This window comes from Schistocerca serialis, chromosome 3 (genome assembly GCF_023864345.2).
Source record: "Schistocerca serialis cubense isolate TAMUIC-IGC-003099 chromosome 3, iqSchSeri2.2, whole genome shotgun sequence".
Lineage (NCBI taxonomy): Eukaryota > Metazoa > Arthropoda > Insecta > Orthoptera > Acrididae > Schistocerca > Schistocerca serialis.
The window spans coordinates 101,371,697-101,389,897 of record NC_064640.1 but is presented as its reverse complement, the minus strand read 5'-3'; the positions used below and the strand labels follow the sequence as shown (position 1 = coordinate 101,389,897).

At 42.5% G+C, this 18,201-nt stretch overlaps 1 protein-coding gene across 3 annotated transcripts in view; it reads left to right on the top strand.

Annotated features, from left to right (window-relative positions):
• Nucleotides 1-18,201, top strand: part of LOC126469768 (transcriptional activator protein Pur-beta) — a 345,938-nt gene that overhangs the window by 15,199 nt on the left and 312,538 nt on the right. The window contains exon 2 of one of the 3 annotated variants that reach the window (XM_050096991.1): nucleotides 17,421-17,611. The exons of the other annotated variants lie outside the window; for them this stretch is intronic. Within the exon in view, the coding sequence (XP_049952948.1) occupies nucleotides 17,581-17,611 (31 nt within the window). The 5' untranslated portion in view covers nucleotides 17,421-17,580. The remainder of the gene's footprint in view (nucleotides 1-17,420; nucleotides 17,612-18,201) is intronic. 3 annotated transcript variants of the gene reach the window in all.

The following is an 18,201-nucleotide window of genomic DNA, read 5'->3' as shown; positions in this document are numbered from 1 at the left end:
TTGTTGAAGTGACATTGGTAATAGCAGATTATTTTTTGTTAATTAACAACTATTGATATGCAGGACCTCACTTCCTGGCACCATAAAAGACAACATGGGGAATGGAGCCATTGGAATTGAGTTCCACCAACTGGAATCATACACCTATTTCTTTTTGTGGTGATAATCTGTGTAATGGCAAACAATAAATCAGGGCTAGACTCTTCACATTTTTTCCCAATAAAAATTGGTTTGTGGGAAATTAGTGCAGCTCTTTGGAAGCTGATCTAATCCCTCTGATAAAATCAGGACAGACTCCTACATGTACCAGTACCTATCACACTGTTGCTTTGAATTGCACAGGGAAGACCATGTAATGAAATGCGATCCATTGTCTATGGTGGGTCCTTGAAACTGAGACACTCGTCAGCTGCTCCCTTTATGGATTCAGAATGCACCCTTTAAAAACTGACAGATGTTTTCATTGGCAGTTACCAACATGTCTAAAATAGCTTATCTCTGAGTAATTCTATTTCAATTGAGGTGCAAACAACTATCCAGTAGGATGCTGTCATTCAGTGTTTGCTCTTGCAAGAAAAAACATGAAATCTACAATAAAAATTTATTGATTTTATTTGTACTTACACACATCATCCAGTACACTAGAACATCAGCTGTTGATTACTGTTTGGAGCCTCTAGCAGTGAGCAAAATGCAGTTGTATTAGAGAGAGAGAGAGAGAGAGAGAGAGAGAGAGAGAGAGAGAGAGAGAGAGAGAGAGACTAACAATGGTATGTGTAAGACGCTATTCTTGATTTTAAAATATCAGCGAGGTTCCTGGTCAAATTTTCTGTTGAGAATGTCACATGATTCCTACATCTAAGACCTCCGGAGGTGAAAACATTTACTGGTTGGAACCACGACAATGATAGGACTTGAGGATGTAGATAGAACTTGAATCTTGAATTTCTATTGAACGTTTGTTTGATCCTATGTACACTACGACCATGTGGTTTGTTCATGTATGTCAGTAAAGGTTTACAGAACAAGCTTAAATTCTCTGTCTCGGTGCAGAGGCAAGTGAACTGTTTCTTCCCATCATAAGGCAGTTAGCTAGCTACTCATGGTGTAATATTTGTACAAAATTCAGTCAGCATCAGCAACGCCACTGCACAGAACAGTTACTCATTCACCTGTTTGACATGAGTTCGTAGCTCGGAGAACAACAAGCAGCCCACTTGGCAACCAAGCAAAGCAGTAACTTAGCTTTTAGATGTAACTGATTTAAATGCTTTATCATATTCAAGGAAGTTCCTACCTTCATTGTTAAATAGGCTCAGTTCAGTTTTGAAATTTTCAAGAGTACAAGAGATGTTGTACTCTTTATGTATATTTTAAACAGATATTTGAATTTGCTGAGGATCACAACATTACTGTTCTTTACGTGGATGGGAGGGCGGGCGTAAATAGTGGGTTGCTGTTGGATGTTCAGTCGCTTTTTTTTTTTTTTTTTTTTTTTTTTTTTTTTTTTTTTTTTTTTTTTTTTTTTTTTTGGGGGGGGCCATACAAATAATTTTTGATGCAGAGTTGTATATGATCCTGAGGGCACTGTGATGGGGTAACATTAGTGAAGTAGTAAATAACTTGTCTTCAAATAACATAATGGGAATGCAGCAGGATAATAAATGACTAACCAGCAGGTCAGGTGACATTAACTCTGTTTTCTGTGGTTTTTCACAAGGGAGAGACTAGAGCGTAGGTCATCTTTGGTTGTGTTCCCCGTGCTGCCTCTCACCCTCTTTACCCTCTTCCTCTGTGCTTTCTGATCCCTTACTGTCTGACCGTCTGCCTCCTGTACATCTCCCACTCCCAACACTGCCATCCCCTGCCTCCCTCTCCCCCAAACACTGCTGTCCCCTGCCTCCTCTCCCCCACCGCCAACACTGCTGTCACTCGCATCTGCCCCCTCACCGGCTGGCGGCGGTGGTCACGCCTCCTGCCCTCTGGTCTCCTCCATCTAGCGGTCCATCTCCCCCCCCCCTCGCCCGCGACTGCGTACCGCTACCCCCCCTCAACGCCACCAGCCGTGGCTCCCTCCCTAGGCTGCAGCCGCTCGCCCGCCAACGCTGGCGGCCGCGTCCCCCCCTCCTGCCCGCCGCAGCAGGCCGCCGCGTCTCCCCCCTCCTGCCCGCCGCAGCAGGCCGCCGCGTCTCCCCCCTCCTGCCGCCACAGCCGGCGGCCGCGTCTCCCCCCTCCTGCCGCCGCAGCCGGCGGCCGCGTCTCCCCCCTCCTGCCCTCCGCAGCCTTCCCCCCCCCTCCCGCCCGCCGACGCCGGCGGCCGCGTCTCCCCCCCTCCCGCCCGCCGGGGCGCCGGCGGCCGCGTCCCCCCCCCTCCCGCCCGCCGACGCCGGCGGCCGCGTCTCCCACCCCCTCCCGCCCGCCCACGCCGGCGGCCGCGTCTCCCACCCCCTCCCGCCCGCCCACGCCGGCGGCCGCGTCTCCCACGCCCTCCCTCCCTCCCGCCCGCCGACGCCGGCGGCCACTTCACCCCCCCCTCCCTCCCGCCGATGCCGAGGGCAGCGTCTCCCACCTCCCGCCCGCCGACGCCGGCGGCCGCGTCTCCCCCCCCCCCCTCCCACCCGCCGACGCCGGCGGCCGCGTCTCCCCCCCCCCCTCCCACCCGCCGACGGCTGCGTCTCCCCCGCCTGCCGACGCCGGCGTCTCCCCCGCCTGCCGACGCCGGCGTCTCCCCCGCCTGCCGACGCCGGCGTCTCCCCGCCTGCCGACGCCGGCGTCTCCCCCGCCTGCCGACGCCGGCGTCTCCCCGCCTGCCGACGCCGGCGTCTCCCCCGCCTGCCGACGCCGGCGGCCGCGTCTCCCACCCCCTCCCGCCCGCCGATGCCGAGGGCAGCGTCTCCCACCTCCCTTTCTCCCGCCGACGCCGAAGGCAGCGTCTCCTCCCTCCGGCGCCCGCGTTTCCCCCCCGCCTCTCGCCCGCCGGCGCCCGCGTTACCGCCCCTCTCGCCCGCCGGCGCCCGCGTTTCCGCCCCTCTCGCCCGCGTCTGCCCACCCTCTCCGCTCTCGCCCGCGTCCTCCCCCCCCCCCCCGCCTCTCGCCCACGTCTCCTCCCCCCCCCCCCCCAAGCGCACCAGTCTGCCGCTTGTCCTCCCACCCACGCTCCCGTCTGACCCCCTCGCTCCCGTCTGCCGCATTCCCCCCTTCGTCTGTTACTTCTCTGCCACTCCCTCTCCCTCTCCCTACCCTTCCTGTCCATTTTCCGTGCCAACATCCCTCGCTCTCTGTCCCTCCTCACCATCTTTTCAATCCCTTCCTCACTACTGTCGCAGGCTCCCTGCACCCTTCACCTCTCTTTGGCTGCTACTCTTGAGGCCACAACTTCTTAATACGTATTGTGCTAACATCAAATGAGGGTTGTGAACTTGCATTTGCGAATGACTCAAACAAGGACTGGTAACATTTATTTCGGCTGAAACACAAAATATTCTACACGTTTTTGTGCTGGAATAATAATAATTGATTAAACTCCAGTGGTGTAAAATATTTCTCTAGAAGACACGTATTGAGCAACTCATACTATATCAGCTGGGCTACTATTTTAGTAGATGATCTTACTGAGTAGTGGAATAGTGTTGCAGTAAGGAAATTCAAAATGAAACCTAGCCCCTCATCTGAGCCAAGATACATCAAAACAAGTTTCAAGCTACGATGATAGAGACTTTCCTCTTTGTCAGCCACAAACAATTCCACTCCTGTTATTTGTTTAGAAAAAATAGCATAACAGTGCTATGTGTGATGTGTAACAAGTTATCTGTAGATCGGCTTCAGTACTGCAGAAGCACCAAACATTACAGTGTGTGCTCACCCTATGTCTTTACCATGGCTTGAACTCTGCAGGGGACACTTTCAGTGATGTGTCTGAATGTCTGTGGAGTAACGGAAGCCCTTTCTTCCTCAAGAGCCAAAACCAGAGAAGGTAGTGATGTTAAACGTTAGTTCTGGAGTGATCTTGACATTCTAACTGGTCCCAAAGGTGTTCCATAGTGTTCAGGTCGGACACTGGATAGATCAGTTAATTTTAGGGCTGTTGTTGTCCACAAAACATTGCCTCACAGACGATTCTTTGTGGTTGGGTGCATTCTCATTCTGATACAGTCAGTCGTCATCTTCATATTGTTTGTCTACCGTCACAGTCCACAGTGTTGTAAAATGTGTTCATATCCTTCCGTATTTAACATTTTCTTAAGTGCAATAAAAGGACCACACCTACGGCAAGTTGAAAAAGAGAAGCAGAGATAGAGAGGATGGTATATATGTGCGAATTATAAATCCCTTTGTCTCGAAAATTTCTCTCCTTCATACCTCCTCCGTGTTACCACAGATGACGTGTCACCTCATTTGTACTTAGATTGCACTACGCACGAGGCGAGTATTTGCTTCCACCACCCTGGATGGAATGCATAAGTTCTAATAAATGTTCACCAACCTGCGGTGTCCTACAGTTGTTGTATCCTGCGCAGAAAACAGCACGTAGGTTGTGAATCCATTATCTTGAGGCTGTAAGAAACTTTTAGGAATTGATATTATGTGAATAAATAAATTTCAAATTAGTTTGTTTATATGGAATGCCACTCGCTTTTTGTTGGCAGAGCACGAGAAACCGTACAATTACATTCCACTTTAGAGTCACAAATAATTTCCATTGTTTAACAAAATAATGAATTGCGTATTTCCTTAATTACTATCACACTCTTAACAACTACATGTCCATATAACCATGAACGCACGTTATTGAGAATGTTTTAATTTGAAACGCTAGTAAAAACGCTGTTAATTTGCCTAATATTAACAACAGAAAATTATCACTTTGGCGCGCAACTGCTGAACGCAGCAGCCAATAACGGAGAAGGATCGCAATTTAGGCGGTCTTTCTCACGATACCCGTACCGATCAAACCACTTGCCATCGGTACCTCACAGGACAGTTTGTCAACTTGCCACTGCTGCCTTCTCAACTGCTCTAAAAGAGCTTCTTGTACCTGAATATTATGGGTGGAAAGCCTTCTCCTTCAGAGATTTCAAAAAATTGGGATGTTCTTGCAGACAACAATCAATTTGGGAAATAAGCAAATTTTTACTCAAATCTGTATAAATTTTTCAGCTATCGTCTCTCAAGAGCCATACCATTCCACTACACTTTAAATTTTTTATTGTTTTCCAAAAATTGAATCTGCTTTATATTTTTTTCATTCTCAGATTATTAATCAACCCATATAATCATAGACTTAAGTCTTTTGTGATTAGAAACAATTAGTTGTTACCCTCAGTAAATTCATGTATAATCTTATACACCGAAATCGTTAATCCTTAGTAACATTTTCTATACTAATTACATTATTCTTTTTATAGTAAAGATTGTCAAAGTAGTATTATTATGCACCCTTACGTTGTTGATATGGTTTTATTACTTACAATCTCTCATTTCTGCTAGAATACTGTATAGCAGTCCACCGTCTCCTAGGCAAGTTTAATTCCCAATATTTTAAGGTGCTGTTAAGCTACTATCGGCGTATTGCCGTCCATAATATTCAAAAAGATATTCCTTGTGAAGAATTTACTTTGTTACTCACTTTTGGCACGTTGCCGTTCTGTAAACTGACCGAGCTGCTCGTATAACACTACTATCCTCGCATTGGCGTCCATTCAGTCCAACCAAATATATTTCAAGAACTTAGACTGCTACGCAGTTACTATTGGCGCATTGCTAGCCTTTCAATTTGATGAAACATTCATCACACTTCACACTTTTCCTCCCTATTATGTCGGCACCTTGCCGTTCTGCACTTATTTACATATGAAGCGTCTTTAAAATGTCCACTTCACATGGTTACAAATAAAATAAACAAAACACCTATATATTTCACAAGTACGTGGAAATGGAAGAACATTACACTCACACCTTTTACCAGAAAACACGCAAGCTGCCCACAACAGCAACCCATACTGATTATTGTGTTGTTCATGATGTGGTCTCGCGTTGTGAAACTTTAGAATTTCCAAAATGGTGTTAAGTTCAACAACTGTCAATACTTTCTCCCAACCTCAGCATACAACTCCAATACAATTCTATGAAACAATACGAAATGCCTTAAATTAGTTTGGTTGTAAATTTAAACATATTTTAAATAAACGTGTTTTCATACAATATGAATACATAATACGTAATTTTTTGATTTCATTTTGAGTGTTTATAAACAGTGCCACTGTTTACATCGTATTACGACAGTGGTTCACCAATGTTTTTGTTTTAGTCACAGCTGTAGCTACATACAACTGGGACATTGCCCTTCCCATTCTTTAAGAGCTCTGTGGGCGTTCCCATTCTTTAAGAGCTCTGTGCTTGCTCGCACCATCTGTTACTACTGACTTGCTTCGCAAATGACTCACGACGCTAGCCGGCGTCACCTACTATGCTCTTTAAATCTTACCTACAGAGGCTTACAATTGCGATTCACAGATACATCGAGAGAACATTTATCAAATCGTTGCTTCATTCCTCCTACATTTGGGTGCCACTGTTGCTACAAAAAGTAATAGTGGAACTCTATTTATGTAATGACCGTGTATTTTCTACTGACTTTCATATACGAACAGTATGCGACTTTGTAATATGTAGGAGCTAATTACCTTATTCTTAGATAGACCTTTAACCAAATTCCTTTCGTATTTAAAACCAGTGTGTGTTTTTACTCTCCGTACTTCATATTACGTGGCGTTCTATTTAAACCTTATTTACTATGTTTATGTCTTTTAAGAGATTTCCATTTTAGTGTTGTCTTATGTCGACAAAATTACTCCCTTGTTCTACACCGGCACCTAGTAACCACACTTCTCCTTTTATCACAAACCTCTTTGGCAGGACTATTCCTAGCCTAGCAATGTATCATAATTCATAACAGCAGAAGCCATTTCAATTCATACTTTAGATGAACGATATGTCTGTTTTGACACAATCTGTAAATCATTTAATTATTTCCATTATTTTTGTCACCAGAATTGCTTCTATTGTACGTTGTCATATTAACTTACCAGGTTTAGTGTCGTCCTCTTCTTTAGCAGTTTCCAGTTTATTTTTGTGCGTTATTTCATCTGTGTTATATGTGTAATAGCCCTCGTCTTGTTTTCTTATTCTTAAAATATTTTCAAACGTAAAGGTTTATGCATCGTTGTTATAAACATTTAAAAAATGTTCCACTACAAGCTTTATATGATGTTGTTTTTTGTACTTTAATATGGTTCTGGTGTCTTGTTGTAACTGTGTACCGTGTTCTCTTGCTGGTGTGTCTGTAATCCTATACTTTGTATGCTTGGATCTGCCCACATAACTCTAGTAAATGTCTTTTTTTTTTTTAATCTGTGGTATGCAGATGTTTATTCTGCTGGGTTACTTTGTTTTTGTCATAGCTTGTTTCTTTGTTGCCACATTCAGTGTAAGAAAATTTGCTCGTCTTGATCTTGATAGTGAAGAATGTTAATAAAAAAAAAATCTGAATGAAAGGAGGGGAAGAACTAACAGCAAGAAAAGAAAATGAAGTATGCTGTCAGCTAACACAGGCACCTCGCAATCGTCAATTACCTAGCAATACAAAGAATGTTATTGTCCCCTGTGATTCGTATTCATAACATTTTTTTTTCATGTCGCTGATTGACATTTCATCTAATAATTTTTGTGACGGTTTTTCCGTGGTAGGAAGAGGCACTTAATTCAAAACTTTCTCAGATTCAACCACGTAATCTACCCCCATATGATGCTTTGTTGAACTGAACTGATAGCTCTGTCTCCCATAAACGAATACTGGATACATTTGACCATTTTTTGCTAGCGGCTTTTGACAGAGGCTGGCTGTCAAGTCCATGTTTATTATTATCTGACGCCAGTGAACTTTGGTACGGGACCTTTTAGTACCTTACTCCTATCCGTTTGTGGTGTAATGACTTTTCCACCATCAAAATTTTTGTCTAGAAATATTTCACCTCCTGCTCCGTTTTGTGTGCAGCCAAACCACTATTGATTCAAGAATGCTTGAACAAATTCTGTATATGCTTTAAATGTGTTACTGACCCTTGTCGCCTGTGATATTGCTTCTCCTTCTAACTTAGTGGCCACGAATTCGATTTTTTATTGTTCTGTCAGGTTTTCAGGAATGATGTCTAATGAATGCTAGTGGGTGTATAGTTCCCTTACTAGAAAATTGATCGAATTTAAAAGCATTAGCTTAATTTCCTACGTCGCTTACGTGAACAATACCCTTCTTTATACAGGGTGTTACAAAAAGGTACGGCCAAACTTTCAGGAAACATTCCTCGCACACAAATAAAGAAAAGATGTTATGTGGACATGTGTCCGGAAGGCCCAATTGAAGGAAGGTAATGTTGACTTCGGTGCTTGTGTTGACATGCGACTCATTTCTCTACAGTACTAGCATCAAGCACGTCAGTACGTAGCATCAACAGGTTAGTGTTCATCACGAACGTGGTTTTGCAGTCAGTGCAATGTTTACAAATGCGGAGTTGGCAGATGCCCATTTGATATATTGATTAGCACGGGGCAATCGCCGTGTTGCGGTACGTTTGTATAGAGACTGATTTCCAGAACGAAGGTGTCCCGACAGGAAGACGTTCGAAGCAATTGATCGGCGTCTTAGGGAGCACGGAACATTCCAGCCTATGACTCGCGAGTGGGGAAGACCTAGAACGACGAGGACACCTGCAATGGACGAGGCAATTCTTCGTGCAGTTGACGATAACCCTAATGTCAGCGTCAGAGAAGTTGCTGGTGTACAAGGTAACGTTGACCACGTCACTGTATAGAGAGTGCTACGGGAGAACCAGTTGTTTCCGTACCATGTACAGCGTGTGCAGGCACTATTAGCAGCTGATTGGCCTCCACGGGTACACTTCTGCGAATGGTTCATCCAACAACGTGTCAATCCTTATTTCAGTGCAAATGTCCTCTTTACTGATGAGGCTTCATTCCAATGTGATCAAATTGTATAATTTCGCAATCAACATGTGTGGACTGACGAGAATCCGCACGCAATTGTGCAATCACGTCATCAACACAGATTTTCTGTGAACGTTTGGGCAGGCATTGTTGGTGATGTCTTGATTGGGCCCCATGTTCTTCCACCTACGCTCAATGGAGCACGTTATCATGATTCCATACGGGATATTCTACCTGTGCTGCTAGAACATGTGCCTTTACAAGTACGACACAACATGTGGTTCATGCACGATGGAGCTCCTGCACATTTCAGTCGAAGTGTTCGTACGCTTCTCAACAACAGATTCGGTGACCGATGGATTGGTAGAGGCGGACCAATTCCATTGCCTCCATGCTCTCCTGACCTCAACCCTCTTGACTTTCATTTATGGGGGCATTTGAAAGTTCTTGTCTGCGAACCCCGGTACCAAATGTAGAGACTCTTCGTGCTCGTATTGTGGACGGCTGTGATACAATACGCCATTCTCCAGGGCTGCATCCGCGCATCAGGGATTCCATGCGACGGAGGGTGGATGCATGTATCTTCGCTAACGGAGGATATTTAGAACATTTCCTGTAACAAAGTGTTTGAAGTCACGCTGGTACGTTCTGTTGCTGTGTGTTTCCATTCCATGATTAATGTGATTTGAAGAGAAGTAATAAAATGAGCTCTAACATGGAAAGTAAGCGTTTCCGGACACATGTCCACATAACATATTTTCTGTCTTTGTGTGTGAGGAATGTTTCCTGAAAGTTTGGCCATACCTTTTTGTAACACCCTGTATATATAGTTAAGGCTCACCGGCCACTTGACCATCTTCTTCTTCTTCTGTGCGAATGCACAAACAGTGCCCGAACTCTTACGGGAATCGGCAACGCGCCGCGAGTAATGAGTATAATGGGCGGGGGCACTACGAATGTAGTGCGGGACAATACGTTGAGAATGTGGGTTTCCAGGGAGGCGTGCCAGAGATAAATAAATCCCTGCAGTCGCACTATCCTCTGTGTCTCAGATGGATAGAGCGTATGCCATGTAAGCAGGAGATCCCGGGTTCGAGTCCCGTTCGGGGCACACATTTTCATCTGTCCCCGTTGACGTATTCAACGCCTGTAAGCAGCTAAGGGTGTTCATTTCATTGTAATACCTTTCTTTATTTCTTGTTCACACCAAATTTCTACTTTTTGTTTAATTTGATTAACTGTTTTGTCTTGCATCTCAGGAAGCACTTTTTGCTCTGTTTCCTTACAAACTTCCAATTTTTTTAGCAAATTCTTTTGTTTCATTATATGTTTTCCCGCTACATGCCTCGGTTTTAGCTTCAAGATTTGTATACTTTCGTTCCAAAGCATTGGACTTACCGTTAATTTGAGCTATTGCTACATTGACTTCTTTTAACCCCTTGTATGTGTTGAGTTTTTCTTAATACCTCCGTATATTCTTTTTGTGGTTTTCTTAAGTCCCCCTTATATTCTTGTCGTGTCTCCTTATTTTCTTTTTGTGCTGCTTTTGTTCTTGCAAAATTAATTTCAGCATACACTTTATTTCCTGATAATCATCCTGAGTTGGCATAGTGTAAACTGACTTCCTTGCTTTTCCCCAGACATTATACTAATACTGTTTTTCCTATTACAAATCTTGGACTATTATGTATTTAAGCGCAACACTTACACTACGTTTCTTCCTCGGTGTATTGCCGCTGCTGTCGGGTTGTGCTGAAGCTGGCACTTCAAACGCGACATGTACTGCTAACTGCGCCGGCCGCTGCTTGCCGCCGCCACCGCCGCACCTGTTGTCGGTGGCTGCATGACGCTGCTCCGCACGCGGCGCCGTCTCGTAGCATTCACAGTCTAGAAGTGAAGAATTTTAACGTAAACCTGTGAACGGCGCAGAAAACGTTAACTTTTATTCTCTTTGCACTTCCCTTTCCTACTTTTTACCGATACTACTTTCACGATCACAAAAAACTTGATTTTGCAGCATCAGTTATTACACCCAACAAAAGTTCAAAAACAGCACAAACACAATTCCAAGCCTAAGTATCACAGTTCTTATGCAGCTCTCTTGTAATTTACAGTTCACACGTATCACAGTTTTGACACAGTTCGCTGGTCGGTTATAGTTCACAGTTCTCGCTAATAAAATCTAGCCTCATAATTCCAAAAGCACTTCGACTTAAGTGATTTCCCCACCAGGGATGGCGTCTACGCAAGTTAAAAAAGAGAGGCAGGGGGGGGGGGGGGGAGAGGATAATATATACGTGCATGTTATAAACCCCTTTCTCTCGAAAATTTCCTTCGTACCTCCTCTGTGTTACCACAGATGCCTTGTTACTGATCTCATTTGTACGAAGATTGCAGTATACGCGAGGTGCCTATGGGCGTCCACCGCCCTGAGTGGAATGCATAAGTTCTAATAAATGTTCACCAACCTGCGGTCTCCTACAGTGGTTGTCATTTGCGCAGAAAACAGGACGTAGGCCGCGAATTAATGCTTGTGAAATAATGGAATGAACTTAAGCTATTGAGAGATGTTTTAACCCTTAACTACTATGGTCATTCACAGGAACACAATTAGTATGGAGGGGTCTCACAGACCGCATTTTTCTATTTTATATATCAAACCAGAATTTTGCTGTATATATATATATATATATATATATATATATATATATATATATATATATATATATATATATATTTTGTTCTTGACTTCCAGTCATTCATTACACTTCTTAGAGGTGGCTGTTGTAGAAATTTGATTTTTTTAAACACTGCGGTATTTTAAACACTTCGACAATGAAAACAAAGCGAAATCTGGAGTATATTTTTATTTTCTGAGTTACGAAAATAACAGCAAATAGTTAGCTCTCTACTCACACTTAGATTTTCATCAGAGGCATTATACTACAAATTGGCAATATAACTAGGTGGAAAAATCTGGCATGACTTAAGATAAATTGTGTGCGAAATCAGCTTTCAGTTTACGACTCACTTTGCAATGTAGAGCGAATATTTCAGTCCATAAGTCTATGAATGGAGAAACATTGCCACTATTTTACTTCTATAATTACAAGTAAAAACTAAATATTTGTTCTCATGTGCCACTGAATCATACTTTAGCCAATTTCCACGTGCAAACACTTCACGCAGACCTTCCTGGAACACTCCAAACAAATCGGAAGACCACGCTGTTGACATGGATACCTTGTTTTCCTCTTCAGACGAGGAGGGCAAAAGGTGCACGTTTTTCGATTTTCGAATTCTTCTTTCAATGTCTGAGGCTCATCTTGCAAGTGAAGACACCTGTCTCACATAACATACGTTGCACAGAAGGCCCAGCTTTCCCCGCCATGGAGAAACAGTAGCACGCAATAAAAACGCGGCACCAAACACTATGGTACGTCTGCGAGACCTCTCAAGGTTAATAATTACGAAACAAAGAGCAGCAACAATGCTGGCACGTGTAGCTTGACAGCCAATAGGAAGGTTTATGGAAGAGTCCATTTGGCTTTGCAGGGGTGTGAGAAATTACTTAACACAAAAATTAGTAGCTGTCTGAGATACGGTCGATAGTAGTTAAGGGTTAATTTGAAACACTAGTGAATGCGCTGTTTAGCTTGTCTAATATGAACAACAGAAAATTATCACTTTGGCGGCCAACTTCCGAATGCAGCAGCTAATAATGGAGAAGGACCACAATTTAGGCGGTCTTTCTCATGATACCCATACCGGTCAAACCACCTGTCATTGGTCCCTCACAGGACAGTATGTCAACTTGCCACTGCTGCCTTCTCAACTACTCTAAATAGAGCTTCTTGCACCTGAATATGATGGCTGCAAAGCCAGAACTCTTACACACCATAACATCACCACCTTCACTGTTGGCACTAGGCATGACAGCAGGTAAAATTCTCCAGGAATTCGCGAAACCCAAACCCTTCTATTGGATACCACATGGTATGGCACGATTTCATCACTTGAAATCACTCATTTCCAGTCATCCACTGTCTAGTGGCATTACTCTTTACACCACCCCAAGTGTTACTTTGTACTAAGTATAGAAATGTGTGAAGGATGAGGAGCTAATCGACCTTGGTACCCTATCGTATTTATCTCCTTGCGCACAGTCATTGTGCTAGGTGGACTGCTAATAGTACTTTGGAATCCAGGAGTAATTCCTTCCACTGATTTCATGCTATTTTAAATTCCTTACAACCACCCTTCGCAATGCAAAAATGTTCAATGATCCCCATCCATGAGGTCTGTCTGGTCTCGGAGCACTTTATGCAAAGCTTGATGTTTCCTGTGCATTGTGCATGATGTTTGCCTGTCCATGGTTTAGATGTGGTTATTGCTCTGGGGTTCCACTTCACAATCACATCACCAGCAGTCAAGGTGGGCATTGTTAAAACGGTTGAATTGTATCTGATGTATTTGTTAGTCAGGTGACATCCAGTGACTAGTCCCCATTTGAAGTCAGTGAGTGCTTCTTACTGACCGATTTTGCTGTTACCTGTTACTACTCCTCGACTGACGACTATTTCCCACCTCCTTTTATATGTCGTGGGTCTGCCTCTCATAACATCTAATAATCAGTTCCACATTACATAGGAGTGACTAAATACTTCTGATCAGATGGTGTATGTACAAATCAAGAATCATTGAACTAGTGTACCACCAGTGATTTTTCTTCTCCGTGTACAATCCAGAGTTAAAGCATTTCTAAACTACTGTGAAATTTTGCTGAGTTCAAAAAGACAAGGTAAGTCTCATTTTCATAGTGTAAGTACAATCTTAAGTGCCCTTTCATCTCCATGGGATTTCGCCATTTCCAAAAGGAACAGGGTTCAGATAGCTCCAGGTGACTTGTGGACTGTCAATGTAAAAAGAGAAGGCATGTCACCTTTGCAGGCAGTATCCTGTTTCTGCCTTATAGACAATGTCAAATAATCCTTCACGTATGTGCAATAATTGTAGAATAACTCTCCAGTACAGTGTTATCCTGTATTGCTCTCACATTCTGCAGTGAGCTTGTTTAATCAATCATATGGCTCACCAATTTGTAAGCTTCAAAATGCATCTCCAGTGAAAATTATTCTAATAGTCCAACTACACATATTAAACACTATTTGAAATCTAGAGAGACCCACAAGAACCTCATTATCGTGAGAGGATGTTGCGACAGTCCTTCACATGTCATAGTGGTTGTGCACTTGAGACTACTTATTCACCCAGGGATCCCTTGAATCTCGCCTAGCCTCAGTGATGCCTGTTCCTTGAGTTAAAATTGCTTAGTGTGTTGTGACAAGATATATTGTTTTAATTAACATTGAATATTTGGTTTGGCTTCATAGCAGGTGTATAGTGGTTAGTAGCAAAGTCATAAAAATTCCAAGACCCTATTTTCTGTTTATTGTGGCTTTCAGTACTGCATGAAAATGCACACTAATATTGTTAAAAATAAATGACAAGTATAAAAATGGTAAACTGTGAATCACACCATAACCACAGAGGTATGACTTTACCAAGATTTTTGGTCCAATTGATATTTCAGCATGTGCTTTTACTTAATTTAAGAAGGTGTAATACTGACTAAAGTTGCCTATTTTCTTTTTAGGTGTTAAACACACCATAGTTTCTTGTTTTACATTCAAAATAATATTTGAAATAATAGTTACAATGTTTAAAGTGGCTTTCCCAAGTGTCATCGTAAGGGGCAGTGTTTGTTTGATGGCAAAATAGTTAATAATAGTACAGGTTTGGATGTATGGGGGGGGGGTATAGGGCAAGACAGGTAGTCATTTTCCAGATGGTGACTGCCCCCTCCCCCCGTTCTTGAGCTTATAGGGTCTATGTTAAGTTTTCGACTATATCCTTGGAGCCATATGAGGGACTGTCTTTTTATTAGTGGACCCTGGGCCCACCTTGTGGCACGTGACACACTGAATGAGCAATAGTTGCTTGTATCCTACAGGGTTAAAAATCATATAGTGTTTAAAATAAATGTTGCACATTGTCAAAACTTTAATACTGAATGTTGTGATCCAGAAAAAGTTATGATATCGATAAAAATGTTTCAAATGTCTCTGAGCACTATGGGACTTTTAACTTCTGAGGTCATCAGTCCCCTAGAACTTAGAACTACTTAAACCTAACTAACCTAAGGACATCACACACACTCATTCCCGAGGCAGGATTTGAACCTGCGACCGTAACGGTTGCACAGTTCCAGACTGTAGCGCCTAGGACCGCTCGGCCACTCCGGCCGGCTGATATCAATACACTGGTTTCTTATAGTGGAGACAGCCCATGTTTCTACCCTGAGGGAATGGTATTTGCAGTCTGTGGCAGCTGTGTCACCTGCAAACATTGCAATACTTGTGCTGTGTGTCATTATAAGAGTTGTGTTGCTTTGGGATTGCTCGAACAATAACATAGAATTACAGGCTCCTTATAGCCGCTCTACATGAGCAAGAAATGAGACAGGTAGATGTCACACCAAATGTCACTTTGAGTCAAAATGATGTCTTTAGAATCTGCAAGTTTCTAGTGACAGAATCAGTTGACCATCATCACACCAGTGTCTGTGGAAGGAAAAACAACAGATGTGCATGACCAATATCTGCGTGTAAAACGAAGCAGAAACTGTCAACACAATGCTACATGCCTATGGTGGCAGTTTCAAACTGCTACAGGAGTGCAGGTCTGAACACAAACAAAACGAAATAGACTCCATGAGTAGGTATTATGTGCCAAGAGACCTTTCAAGACTCCTCCTGTAAATTTGGTTTGGCGAGGGAGTTGTGTCGCATGGGCATGAGATCACTCTTTGTGGACTAGGTACCAGTGGGACACAGCACACTTTTCTGAGGAGACCAGTAACATTCTCCACACTGACAATAGTAACATTCGTGTGTGGAAGCAACGAGTACATCGTTTACACTCTTACTGTGTTTTAGACCTCCATCCTTATCAATAATGTTCTGGGGTGGAATCATGTATGGCTGCAGGGCACCCCTTGCACCATTGCAGAGGAGGGTGATTGGTGTGAAGTATCAGGATGACATCCTTGCATGTATTGTGGCTCCATTGGTGAACATATTGGAGTGGGATTCAAGCTAGTGGACAACAATGCACGCCCCCATCGTCACAATTTTTTGAACACCTTCCTAGTGGAGCACAGTCAGTCAGATGAAAAGGCCCCTGTGTTCTCCAGACTTCAACTGCATTGAGAATGCATGTGCCATACTAAAATAAGCAGTTTATAATTGTCGATCAGAGACCACAGGGCATCATAGAGAGTGCTGTGGAGGAATTGAGCAATATCCCACAGGCTTATCTGGGCAACTTGGCAAAGAGTATGCTAGCCGCTTTCAGAAGTGTCTCAAATTACAAGGAGGACCAGTTGGTTCACAACCCATGTGTTATGCAAGATTACAGTAAGAAGAAGCTATAGTGTTTGCAGTGGAATTTTCTGTTAGTTTTTTTTTTTTTTTTCCAAGTGTAAATATATTTTCCTCCTTATTCACGATTTCTTAGGGCTGTACCTGTGAGAACAGAATCAGTTTTGTTTCCTGTTACACCCAGTTTTGAAAATAAAACAATATTCAACATTTATTTTGACCACTGTATGATGATATGAATGGAGACAAAGTGGTGTGCCAGCAATGGGGAGAAAAAAAAAAAAAAAACTATTCTTGAAAATGATTTGCAATAGCTTAAGTAAGTCAGTACATATTTCTTTTACATTCATATCTGATGAAACCTGAAGACATTGAATGTCTCTCTAATTGTTACCAATACCACTATTGATAGGTGTTGTGTGTTTTGTTATCACAGCGTGAACTGTCAGGTACTGTAATCCGTGGTTGTATTTTAAATTCTATTAGTGGTTGAATTTTATATGTCCCATAGAGGCAAATCCCATCACACACACACACACACACACACACACACACACACACACACACACACATTAGATTTGTAGACGATAGAATAAAACTTAGAATGTGTGTGATGGAGGGGATTGTTCAAAGTATTCTCTTTGAAAAAAAAGAAAAAGAAAACTAGTTAGGAGAATATTGAGTTATTGACTTGTATTTGTAGCTGGATTTGCAGACAGAGCTGCATTGAAGAATGCATTTTTGCCCAAGGTTCCAATGCAGCATTATGTTCATTTAGTAGCTGCAACATATTTGCAGATGAATTGTGTGTAAAATTACTATACTCATTCATAGATTCACTATTCATATATAGTGCAGTTACATAAACTTTCTTTAGTAGTATGAAATGAGCAATTAGAAATGTCTTGACAATACAGCAGGCCATTGGAATGTGTTGTGAAGATTATACTTAAGTGACGGTTTTTTTTTAACCTACAGTGTCATATTACTCTATCATGAAGTGACAGACGTACAGCACAGCTGCCTACCGGTCTCACAGATACTTCAGATCTTCAGAACAAAATTTGCTGGGTGGGAGTGGTATTTCAAGTCTAGGATTCCACCAAATTCAGACCATGTCTGTGATTTCCAGCAAGACATGTTGCACCTAATCAACAGATCTGCTTCAGGTAACTGCCAGATTTGTGTCTAAGGCAATGGTCCTTTTTTAATAATTCCATTAGTAAACTATATGCAACTTCATGTGGTGCTGTTAGCTTAGTCATTGATTTATTTCTGTTGGAGAGATTGTAGATTTACTGTTTTCCTCTAATTAAAATGAATATTGTTTCCTGTATCATTACAGAAGGTCAAGAGCACAATAACTGTTGAAGAATCTTTCAGTTGTTCTTAGAGAAATGTGTCTTAGTTCATCTCAATACATGAAATCTACTGCATTGGTTAAAATGATTGATTCACATACATAATAATCATGGTTTCCCAAAGTCCTTTCAGACATATGCTGAATTGGTTCCGTACCTCAGTTTCAATTTTGAAGGGACATGATGCTCTAATCAACCTTCCTTCCTTTCATTGGTATCCACAGCAGACATCCCACTGATAAATACAGATTATACACCTTTCATTTTTATGAACAACTGTTTCTATTAGTTTCATCCATCATTTCACTATATTATTACAACATAAATTGATTTTAATTATTTGGATATTATATGTTCACTTTTTCCACAACTTTCCAATAAGCTCTCTAAAACTGTCA